Source organism: Homarus americanus, unplaced genomic scaffold, assembly GCF_018991925.1.
Source record: "Homarus americanus isolate GMGI-L3 unplaced genomic scaffold, GMGI_Hamer_2.0 scaffold31037, whole genome shotgun sequence".
NCBI lineage: Eukaryota > Metazoa > Arthropoda > Malacostraca > Decapoda > Nephropidae > Homarus > Homarus americanus.
The window spans coordinates 5,176,999-5,189,799 of record NW_024722227.1 but is presented as its reverse complement, the minus strand read 5'-3'; the positions used below and the strand labels follow the sequence as shown (position 1 = coordinate 5,189,799).

The following is a 12,801-nucleotide window of genomic DNA, read 5'->3' as shown; positions in this document are numbered from 1 at the left end:
TTATCCGCCCATGTTCGAGCTGCTCTCTGAAAGCATGTGCTACCGCCGGATCCTTCAGATGCTTAGTGTTCAAACCTCTTCTAGAGGTTTGTTACCTTCATCGTTTTGGGGCAGCGTGAAGTGAGAGCTTGGCTCTGACGAGCCAATGATCAGTGTCACAGTGGGCTGAGCCATGCATGGCTCTGGTGATGAGGACATCTCAGTAATCTCTTTCTCTGACAATGATGTAGTCAATGAAATGCCTGTGTTTGGATCGTGGGTGTTGCCATGAATCCTTGAACTTGTCTGCCTGCCTAAACAAGGTATTGGTGATAGTGAGGTTGTGTGCAGCACACTTGCTGAGGAGGAGTAGGCCGTTGGGATTACACTTGCCAAGTCCATTTCTCCCTATGATTCCCTGCCAAATGTCAGCATCTCTGCCAACTCTGGCACTGAAGTCACCAAGAAGCACAACCTTATCTTATGGGGATAGAGGTTAGCACTCTGTTGAGGTCGGAGTAAAAGGCCTCCTTGATGTCACCTTCCGCATCCAGTGTTGGGGCGTATGCACTGATGAAGAAGGCATGATGTGAGTGACTCAGTGGGACTCAGAGTGTCATGAGGGACTTGTTGATCCCAACAGGCATTTCAGATAGCTTGTGTAGGATGCATAGGCAATTAGGCGGCTGGCAAAGCCAACTCCATAAATGCGGTTTCTCTCCGCAGCAGGCTTACCCTTCTAGAAGAAGGTATAGCCAGATGCCTGTTCTGTGAGTCGACTCTTGTCCGGGAGCTATGTTGATGCTCTACCTAGCCAGCTTTTGCCACAAGGGCAGTTCTTCTTTCAGGATGCTCATTTGTGCCAGTATGCAGAAGGGTCCTGACATTCCATACAGCGACCGTAAGAGGCTTTATAGTTTGTTTTTGTTTTGATCTGTGTTTTCGACTGCTTAAGGATGACTTTTTTTATTTGTATTTATTTATTTATTTATTTATTTATTTATTTATTTATTTATTCATTTATTTATTTATTTACTTACAAGTATTTATTTTTTTACAAGAATTAGCTCACCCGGGCACGGGTCAAACAACCCACCCTTACTGGGTGTGTTTGCCCAGTCAGGTTGTTTCTTTAAGCAGGCTATGTTTAGAGTACCTATTCTAGCCCCCTCCCCATGTGGGGTGAGCAGAGTGGGTCTTCGAGAGAGTTGCTCAGTCGCATAGACAGGACTGGATTGCACTGCTGCCTAGATCCCAGTACATAAACGATCATCTTATCTATGCTGCCCATGTGCAGAGTTGTGACTAGAGACTCCCTGCATTCATCTCTGCCTGTCCTCGTTGCCATAGGACTTTTGGGAGTATTGGGGTTTTGATGATGATGAGCTGGATGATGGCTGTGCGTGAGTTGATTTATGTGGTGCGGCAGGAGTGCAGGCTGCAACCACACATCTTGGCTCTCCCTTTCCTGATCCAGTGGTGCAGGTGTTGCAATGACTGGGGAGAGGGAGAGTTGCAATTGACTGCCGATATCCCAGTTTGTTGGGTTTCGCCTTAGTAGCCTGTCCATCGTGCATTGCCTTCATCTGCCGGTATAGTCGTTGGGTTCCCATGCTGGTCACCTCTTCTGCCTGTACCGCCATTGGGGTCTTGTTGGAGCTCTTTAAGTATGTCTGCCTGATGCGGAGCTCCACAGCAGATTTTTCGTTCAGGGATTACTCCCATAGCCTTATACCTACCAAGGTTAATCTGCAAGGCAGCGGGGCAGTGGTTGGTAGGCGCCAGGACATGTCCACATCAGTGGGCCTGTGCTCCATCTCTGGGGTCCACTGCTACTCCGAGATCCCCTGCTGGTCTGGCCTGGGCTCACGAGGCATCCAGTTACCGTGTGTTGCCACGAGGAGGCACAGCAGGAGTCTTGATGGTTGAGAGGCTGTGTACTGGCAGGTGAGACATGTGCAAGCTGCTTCCCTGCTCACCACGAGGGCGAGCCAGCGGCGGCAGCTGAAAGCGAGAGGGAGTAAGCAGTGCCTGCACCTTAATTCTGCCACCCTAGATACATTACACTACCCTGTGCACACACATGCACACACACACGCACATAGAGAGAGAGATCATGTTTCTCAATGAGCTTTACTCATCTTGAAACAAAATAACCTCTGTGCCTTAATTATCACTCAAATAAAAAATTTTTATTAGAATTTGAGTGAAAGGCAACTCTAGAAAAACTTAAAGGCTTCATGGCAAGAAATGTTTTGGGGTGTTGGGCCTCAGAGAATAAATCCTCATTGAGATGACTAAAAGAATGTGATCATTGTGAAAGCCAGATGCCTTGTTGCAGCTGACCCACCACCCCAGTAATTTGGGAATGGAATAAGATACATGGTTGATAGAGGTTCTTTAGCTAGGCTTCATTTGCTGAACTTAAGTGACTATATGAATAACACATTTCTTTCAACTCTTGTACCATTGTTTCCATGATACAGTACAGCTTTATGTAAAGAAAGCATCAAATATACACTGAAAACATGCAGTCTTAACCTTATATTACTGTACTACTTATACTATTGTGCCATTGTTTTTTACATATCACTGTACAGTACTTCTACATTTATTTCTCATTAAGATTAGGTTACAGATAGAACATTCAGATTTTTAACTTTTGACAGGTATAGGGGTATAAGATTTATTTTTATTGTATTTTGTTATACAGTGGGGTATGCTATAACGAATCTAATTGGTTCTAGAACCTTGTTCGTTATAGCATTCGTTCGTTATAGGATTAATCCGTTCCAGGCCCCCAAATACAACCACTTAACACTGAAAAATATAATATAAAATCGTAAAAATTGTAAAAAAGTGCATAAATATGCATCTAAACCCCTGAAATAAAGAATATCATTAATATTTGTAATAAAAAAACAATAAATTAGAAAAAAAAAAAAAATTAAATAATGTTCGTTGTAGGAGTTTCGTTCGTTATAGCATTCTCAATTTTATAGGTAAAACCGTTCGTTATAGGAATATTCGTAGTAGGATCCATTCGTTATAGCATATCCCACTGTAAATGTAATTAAATGTACTATTGGTATAGAGCAGGGGTCACCAAACTACGGCCCGCGGGCCGGATCCCAAGTCCTTCCCCGGCTCGTGGTAGCTCCGCCTACGCTCTGACGTTACCAGAGCTTTCTTTCTGGCTTGCAAGTATTGAACAGAATGATTATGCGGCCCGCGCTCGTCATTCTTTCAGTTATCCGGCCCACTGTGAAAAAAGTTTGGTGACCCCTGGCATAGAGGATTATTTTCTTATACATTGTTATCTTTATTATTTTACTTACCTTAGTTTACTTATTGAATTGTTTCTCTCACTAATTATCATTAGATATATATATGTAGTTGTGTTCTTAGGGTAAGAGTTGGAGGACTAGCTACAGACACCCATAATGAGGCTTGGCTTACCAAACCTGTGAATCACAAGCATTTCAGATGTTAAATTTTGTAATAGACATATTAATCTAAATATTAAACATTTTCATTGGAAATAATCTTGAAAGAAGTTGACATTGTATGCTTTTTATATTGAACAATTGTAAACACAATAGTCAAAATAATATCATATTAATATGTGCAAGTACAGTATACTGAAAAAGATGTTGGCAGCTTAGAAAAATCGATAAAACTTAACTGCATACTTATTTTAAAATGGTCTAATACAGAATTAAAGCATAGAGTTCATAGCAACAGGATTTTGGGTTTGGTATCTGGATAGACTTGGCAGGTATTGCATTGTTAAGGTCACAGGTGGCCATTTAGAACATTGATATTTACTGTAAGAGAACATTCTCATAAGTGATAATGATTGAGCATTCATTATTTATAACTTTACACTTCTAAATAATGACATGTGAATATACCCCCAAAGCCGGCATTAATCTGAAGATTAGCTTTTCTCCCATCTCTCAGCATCCCTTGACCTTAAAGAGGAGGTTTGAGAAGTTGCAAATGTATAAATGCTGGGAGCTAATGAGTCATGAGATTGCACAGTGCATGTGTTTCTTTTTTCTTCACATGAAGGTTCAATAATAAAACCTTACATCCTCCTCAGGGTAATACCTGTCATTAGCTTTGCCAACTTTCAGGTGAAGTGAAGTCCCTGGTCTTGTTCATAGTTTGTGATGGAGATTTTACTCAAGGTTTTGTTGTCATTGGTGTTGCATGCAAAGTAAAAACCTTCTGTTTTCTAATAGTGTACTTGCAGTCATAGCCTAACTCGGGGTAGTTGGTGTGGTGGTGAGGGAATTATCTTCCCTTTGGAGACAATTTGAAGTACACTGGACTTGTACATTTCCAGTACATAGTCCTGTCTGTTCCCTAGTTTGAAATGGTTTCTTTGGGCTGAGGGGGTCATCTCATGCTATTAAAAGGAATCACTAGGGTGGCAATGCAGAATATGTTAATTTAGGATTGACAGTGCATTGCTGTGATTCCCAACATGGGTTGAATTACCACTGTCTTTTTTAGTCATTATTGAATGCACTTCTATGTTCCTTGTTTGTAGTTCATGGACAGTCCCTTTCAGAGGGATACTATAACCTGCTACTTCAGATTAGGTTGTTTCATGAGAATACTGTATTTGTTTTCCTATACCTGAACTACCCCTTCAATTAGTGGAAAATCTCCCCACGTGTACGAGCAGCTACAAGGCTCCTTTCATATGACTGCACCTCAGAGTTTTCAGGGGCAGCTTGCCTGTGATTACATAGCTCTAATTGACAACAAGCTGTTGGGTTATTTTCTTTGTGATTTGACCTTCCATGGTTATTTGCTGTGTCTTACATAAAGGGCCTATGTTTGTGTGTTGTAGATAAACATTATGGTTGTGACCTAAATAGCTTACTTCAAACCAGGTGAACACTTAGGCTGTTCTCTGGGCAACACTAATGCCACTAACACAGGCTCCCATTGTTCTCCTGTTTTGATTTCTTTTCTTGATCAGATCAAGGTATTAAGTTTCTGGGAAAGTATCTAAAATGAGTTGGGAGATTGTGTAAGGTATTCAGACACATTTACTCACACAAGCATATGAAGTATATGTTGTATGGGTTTTTTATTTTCAGGAGGTTGAAAGTAGGGGTTATTGGAATTGCTTTTCCCTTACCCATCTAGATAATCTTGGTGTCAATCCTTAAATTTGCTTAAATTATTCCAACTGCTTCTCCCATCCGGTCTCGGGGACCACTTGTACAATGGCATTTTCTTTGCTTCGAGTGTCTCATATTTTGTCTACTGTTTAGTGACATTTGGGAAGCCCCTTTATCCTGGGTGATGCTAAGGTAGTACAGTACCAGAGCTAGATTGGATTCCTCTTTTCTTTATATAATTATATGGGTGAATCGCTGAAAATTATTAAGGGCTGTCTGCCATTTCTCATTTGTAAGAGCTCATGGGATTTTCACAATATTAAACTAACAATACCTGTATAGGGATTGGGTGGTTATTTGCTTTCCATATCCAATTTTGTTGATGTATGGATTTATTTCCTGGAAAGTAATCTTTCTTTCCCATTAAGTCAGATGATTTATATTAGCCTTGGATGTACTGTATAGTATCTCCTAACTTTATGATGCTGTCAAAGACAATGGGAATGCTGGTAATTCCTTTAGCGGTTTTGGTATAATGTCTCCTGGGATATGTGGAATTTCTAGGTAATTTGCCTTATTTCTATGTTATTTGGTTTTTGGTTGCTTGTCTTTCATGTGGAGCTTCCTGGATCCTAAGCTTGTATGGTCAGTGTCAGCTAGTGCTTTGTTTGTAATATTCTGAGGTTCATAAGGCTTTTCTTGTTAGAGAATACTTGTTACTCCTCCCAGTGGTCACCAATTACAGATGAGACTAGTCATCCCTTGATGACCTGAACAACAACATGGTGGCATAGTGTACGGGGTCAGGTATATTCTGTGCAGGTAGTAAATTGTGGATTGTTTTCCCTTAGTGTTTCTCACAGATCTTGGATGTTTCCACACCTCCTTTGTATTATTTGTGCTATATTCTTGACAGTTATTAAGTTATAATTGTGAAATCACTCGGAAGTCCTGTTTTACAACTGAACTTGGAAAGAATTACTTGCATTTTACTCTCCTCCCTGGGACCTTCTTTGGAGGTCAGATGATTGTGAGGTTAATTTTGATGCAATTATATAATTGAGCTTGACAATTGAAGAATTGGAAGCATCTGACCTGTTATCTCTCAGCCTTTGGGCAACTTTGGTTATTCTGTCTGTTTTTAATCCTTTAGAGGGCAGGGGTTTCTTTCAGCTGACCAAAATTGTCGGTGTTAGCCAGAAGAAAATACCTAAGTGAGGCACTGTCCTCTAAAGAGTTAAAAGGTAAGGTTTGCTGTGGAGGAAATGGGTAATCTTTAGATTACTTCTTGCTGCTGAATATGGGGATTCCTTGAGCTCCAAAACCCATAGGCATAGCTGGGATATTCCAGAGTATTTTCTAATTTTTTTTTCAAACTTTGTTATAGAATGGGATTTCAGAATTAATCCACCACTTTTATTGGCTGAATAATTCATATTGCTAACACATTTTAGGATTACAAGTAACATTAAGCACCAGTTTTAGATTCCCTCCTTGATTCTAACAGAAAAAAAATACATATGAGTAAACTTTAGATAGTTCAAGTTTAAGGAATATTTTATACAGTACACCATTTTTAATTAGCAAACTCTTATTGTTAGCAAATCACTTGGGAAAACATTTTGCTCTCCCAAAACACATATTCTGTTAACACACACCCTGTTAACACACCTGATAAGCCGGCAGATACAATTGCACTACAGAAGTGTCTCCTATCTCTTGGAATAATAGTGATTAAATTACTCGGTGATCAGTAGACGACAGTAACTGTATACACATGGCAGTTGTGGTACTCTGGAACTTGCTCATAATAATGTCAATACAAGTACCTTAGTTATCCAGAACATAATAAACAAGACATAAAGTATTCTTTCCAATTGATTCTTAAAAAATCTAGCAGATCATGTAAGATATGTAGCATAATGGTAGATGGAAAAAGTTATATGTAAAGTCTTGAGATAATGGAGGTGAGGTGTCATTCTCTCTCTCTCTCTCTCTCTCTCTCTCTCTCTCTCTCTCTCTCTCTCTCTCTCTCTCTCTCTCTCTCTCTCTTATTTATTTTATTTTTGTATTTTATTTATATTTTTTAAAGGTGGTTTTAGCTGTATGTTTCATATCAATGTATTAGTTTACAAAATATAGAAGTGTACATCCCAATACTGTACAGTACAGTACAGTATAACTATAATTAGCCTGTCAATTTTATCATTATTATTATTATTATTATTATTATTATTATTATTATTATTATTATTATTATTATTATTATTATTAGTATCATTATTATTGTTTCTTCCTTTTTGAATGGATATATATTTTATTACAAGCATATAGGTATGCAAAGTACAGTACAGTACTTGAGTGTTTAAGAACCATTTATGTATACATATTGGTGTAGATAGTCAGCCTGCTACTTATAACAATAATGAATGGAACTCTTAAAAGTGGGAGCATTTAGATAAGTTAAGTATTTTTTTTAATGTTTAAGGTCTATTATTCCATGTGATAAGTTTTGTATGCCTAATATTTGGATAGAAAGCTTGTGGTCTATGATCTGTTTGCTCAACCAGTAAACCGAGTAAAAATTAGATATTGTATTATATAAGTTGAGATTACTCACGGAATTGTCCTGTAGAGAATCAAGTGATTTGATTTATAATAACGCGTATATTATTTTTCATTGGTCAGTTCAATCATTGACACACACACACACACACACACACACACACACACACACACACACACACACACACACCATAAAATGTAATATCTTTGTTAGCTGGAACAGTTGGTGCAGAGCACTTCTGGAAATGAGAGATATCCGGGTAACGAGACGACTCGAAGCCGGAGAAAAATTCTCGTCCCGGGATTTTCCGGGTAACGGAAAAATTTTCTCGGGAGTTCCAGAAATTGCACATTTATCATCTCTCGGACCCAGAAAAATATCCCCCATCCCTGGAATTTTTCAGATACCAGAAAAGTTTTCTTGTAATTTCCAGAAAATGTGCATGATTTTCATCTCTCTACCCCGAAAAAAAAACCTCCCTCATCCCTGTAATTTTCCAGAATTTTCCGGGTTCTGGGAAAATTTTTCGGAATTTTCCAGAAAATGTGCCCCTCCGAAAATTTTTCCCAAAGCCGGAATTCTCTGGAAAATTCCGGGGTTGGGGATGATTTTCTGAGAAAATTTCAATTCTGGCTATTGGAGAGTTCTGGTTAAGGGTGATTCTGGCTAATGGAGATATTACATATACCTGTACTGTACCTTGTGTGTGCGTGTGCTAACAGTGTGATGAAAATAAATTTTCTTGTACTTTACAAGAACACTTAGTGCTACTTTGAGAAACAATCAAACAGATCATACTTCAGAATTTGTGCCATAGACTTTTTTCCTTATTGTACCTCTCAAGTTACTAAAAAGTCCTTGTATCATAAATATAAAACTGTACATTATTATTGTGTCTGAGGCGTTGAACTGGATTAGTATCACAGTGTCTGGAAATGCTGTAATGTAAATTAATACACATTATATTTAAGTATTGAAGGAAGTTAAAATTAAAATCATGATTTATGATTTAATGCCCCATACCAGGTGACTCAATGTGCCCACTAAACCTAGCAGGTTGTAGACTCGGGAGACCCTAACTGCTAGTGGCTGGGTAGTGTCTACACTAACCCAAGATTTGTTTTTCCTTTCCATTATGAACACATACACAGCCACCTGGTACCTGTTATGGATTAGCCTTCTTAGAATCAGGCTCAATCCTCACATTGTGGCTCACTTCTTGCTTTGAGCAGATGTGTCTGCCAGCAGTTGTCTACCGATTCTTGGAGCTAAGAGCCACAGCCTTGTTATTTAGTACTTTGGGGTGTTCATAGCCTGGGCCACACATTTCTTAGTGTTTTATTAAAGGTGTGAATTACTGGGAAGCTGGAATTTTATCTTCATTTATACAAATTCACAGTTTACTTGTTACCATGATGTATCTCATGTCTTAAGTCAGTGTTCTCATAGTGGTGCTAAATGAAGGTTTACATAAAGAGGAACCTAATTTTGTGAACTGTACCTCTCTCTACCTTTCAAGCAGTTTTGTTTTATAGGTTTCAGGCCCTGAACCCACATGGGTTTACCCTGGCAAGAGAAGGAACAGTATATCAGGATGATTCTCTTTAAGTTGTTGGCTTGCAAGGGCTCACCATCCTATCCCTTCTTGGAAACAAACAGTTCTGCACTTAATATCACCTGTTTGGAGATATTGTGTATTTGCTTTTGATGCTACTGTAGTTCTTTATTTCATATTGTTTTGGGGTTTCCTTTTTTAATATGCCCGGATATGTGTAATAAGTAAACCTGGCAACGTCGTTGACCACTCCAGCCTCCACTCAGGTCTAGGATATGTACAGCACATAACATGACCCAGGCTGGTCGATGTTATGTAGAGTTATATGTGTAAGTGTATGCAAATGTAGGAAAATAGATTAGTACCAGTCATCAAAAAATTAAAATTTGTTTCTTTTTAAGCAACTGAATGTAGGAGGGATTGTGGCATTAGTAACAATTAAGATATGGCCAAGGTAAAAGTATCAGCTTTGTTGGTGCTTCTTTGAAGGTCTTCTGGTATCATTAGTGGTACAGTATTGTTACCACACTTTGAATATTGTACCACTGATATAGTGGATAGGTTTTATGTCAGCTTATCTCTTGGAGGTCTCAATTTTTTTGTGGTAATACCCCCTGTAGTTTGATCCTGCTCAAGACTAGATTTTTTTTTTAGGTACGAGAGGGGAACTCTCTGGTTATCTCAAAGTCTTTAAAGTTTATGAATTGTTAATGTTTTGCACTATGCATTCAAACGCTTTACATTAAGAAGGGCTTTGCTGAAAGACTATGACTAAAATGACATTGATGATGATGATCCAGCATGACACTACAGAGCTGTGGCTTTGGAGAGTTACAGGGCTTGTTTTCTTTTATTTCCTTCTTTGTGGATTAGCTGGGCTACCTCTACTAGTGGGGTTTCTGTTACATTTGCAGTTGGGCTTTAAATATGCAACACCACCTTCCACTCCTTTTAGTTATTCTGAATCATTTAGCAGAGGGTGTTATGTCATAAGTGTAGGGTTAATGCTGAAATTTTACTTCATGACTAAGCCCTTAGCTAGGTGAATTGGATACCCTCCCTTCCCACTTTTATGATGAAGAGTAGGCTGGGAAGTGAGGATAGAACTTGAATCCAAGGAGTTTGACCCATGAAGGATGACAGTTGGGTGCTTGCATGCTCTTGCAACTCCAGGACTTGGCAGCCTGTTCCTTTTGTTGGTGGCTTCTGCTTCCAAACCACCCAATGAAAGGATACTGCTCCGGCATGAGGGAAGAACTTATTGTGAGATAGTTCCAAGGATGGTACTCAATAAAACCACACAGGAAAAGGGAAACAATGGAGCACCTTAGATTTTGTCTTTATTCAAGATGTCTCCAGAGGCAAGGGTGAATGAGATCATCAGTTTATAATACCCAGCCACTAATGTTTAGTCTCTCCTTGGTGTATCGCCTGCCAGGCTTAGTGAGTACATTACTCGAGTTGCATAGTGGTGGGTTCATTCATAAAACGGGATTTCAGGATCATTCCTACATTTTTGTTCATGCTTAGGCAAGCAAAAACTTCTTTAGATCTTCCAGTGCCTGTGAAGCTATGATAGTCAAAATTAAAATTATCGTTTGCTAGCAGTTATCATAAACTTCTGTTTGTCACCTTTAGTATTTTTTACTTCTGTGTAATTCAGAAAAGATTTGTTGAGAGTTGTACTAAGAAGACTTGACCTATCCCCAGAGCAACTTCGTGCGCCACAACACTCCACATCCAAGGGATTTGAAGTTACGTGCAGAAAAACTATTTGGTAAAGGTGGCAAATCAAGTGAAGGACCACTAGTAACAGCTGGGGAGCTCACGGTAAGTTTTTTTTTATTTTTTTTTTAAGGCTCGATAATATATTTTATTTGAATATAAAGTTTCATGTGTTTTGAGCTAGTTGTCTTTTTGTGACATACCAAAAGGAGGGGGGTAGAGATGCATATGATTTATTGTCTTGGTCTGTATTTTTAATTCACTATGAACACTTTTGATTGCTTATGGTTTATCATATGAATATAAAGAAATATATTTGCCAGTTTAATATTTTAGCTTTCATAACGATCTGTATTTTGTCAAACAAGTTCCGTTTCTATGGACGTTCTTAACCCTTAAGCCCCAGGCTTGGGTGCTGCTGGCCGTACCCCCCACGCGGAAAAATCAACTTTTCCCAAAATAATTTTTAACCTTATTAAATGATAAAACAATAAAAAATAAGTAAGAAGAACTACATATTGACCCTCTAGAAATTTCCCTGGCAGCGCCGAGGGAGGGAGATAAGGGGACAGCTTGTTATTACGGTGAGCGCTCGTGGTCACCTACGGACTTAGCAGCTATTTTTAGCTTGCCTTTGTGTCTGGGATGGCCAGTAATGCATATATTTACTGATTTACTTTTTTCCTATAAATAATTAATTTAGAATATTTTATTTGCATTATTTTTCATAAAAAGTGCTCAGCAACACACACGCAGTCTGTCGCCAGGCTGTCTGGCTGTTTTTGTGTTTGGTAGGGCAAGTAATGCATAAAATAATAATAATTCTACAAATAAATACGGTACATTTACCCGGTATATCACAATCATAGCATTATTTTCCAGTAATACTACGCTACAATACAACTACACTACTTTTAGCAATGTTACTTTGATACATGATAAAATGTACAAACTACTCTCCGTGGTGACAGGCTAATGCGTACAAACCACACTGAGCCCAGCTCACCCATGCTACCTTGCATGTGGCGTGACCACCAAATAGTCATGCTGGAACCTGATAACCCGCCCTGGACATTTAAACAGTGGGAGGAAAAGGCTCGTGTTCCTTAACGTCAACTGGGGCTCAGGGGTTAAGTCGAAAATGTACTTAATTCGAACTACATACCCTATGTACATACCGTACTTACGGAACTATGTTTAAAATCCCACAATATCATAGCTTAAGTCCTTATATACAATACATCTAAAATCACTCTCTTTATGAGAAAAGAAGAAATAGAATGACAAAATACAGTAAATTGAACTAAAAAGTAAGTCATCAGATAAATAAAATACTGCAAATTTGAAGTTTAACTTTATGGGATCTCGTTTGTATCGGCGAATATTCGTAAGTCGGACGTATGTAACCCGGGGACCTCCTGTATTCTGAACCTGTGCTCCAGGCATAAAAACCTTTATGGGAGCACAAATTGTATCACAAGGCCACAGAATGAAGAGTACACAGTGTGGCTAAGTAGAGATGATGTAAGGACAACGGGTGGCCAGGATGGCTTCAAACATGAGAGCTCAGAAGTGAACAACAACAACCCCACTGCACATAATAATTGTGTCATGAAATCATTGGATCACCATAATGTTGTCCTGTGCATTTAAGGTTTCAGAATTCTTGTAAAATCATAAATTTTGATCAGTGGCTCCAAAGAGTCAAAAACAAGTACAGTTAATGTGGCCCTATTATTGAGAGGTCTTTATGTACCACACATATTCCTGGAGATTGGATTAGGTTGTTCTGAGTAAAAAGAAAGATCTGAAATAACTTTCTGAAACAAAATGAA

General features: G+C 38.7%; 1 protein-coding gene across 8 annotated transcripts in view; it reads left to right on the top strand.

Moving 5' to 3' along the window:
* The window catches only part of LOC121862327 (protein lap4-like), a 151,388-nt gene that overhangs the window by 73,384 nt on the left and 65,203 nt on the right, over positions 1 to 12,801 (top strand). For all 8 annotated transcript variants that reach the window (XM_042360509.1, XM_042360507.1, XM_042360505.1 and 5 more), the window contains one exon: positions 10,952 to 11,071. In XM_042360509.1, the coding sequence (XP_042216443.1) occupies positions 10,952 to 11,071 (120 nt within the window). The remainder of the gene's footprint in view (positions 1 to 10,951; positions 11,072 to 12,801) is intronic.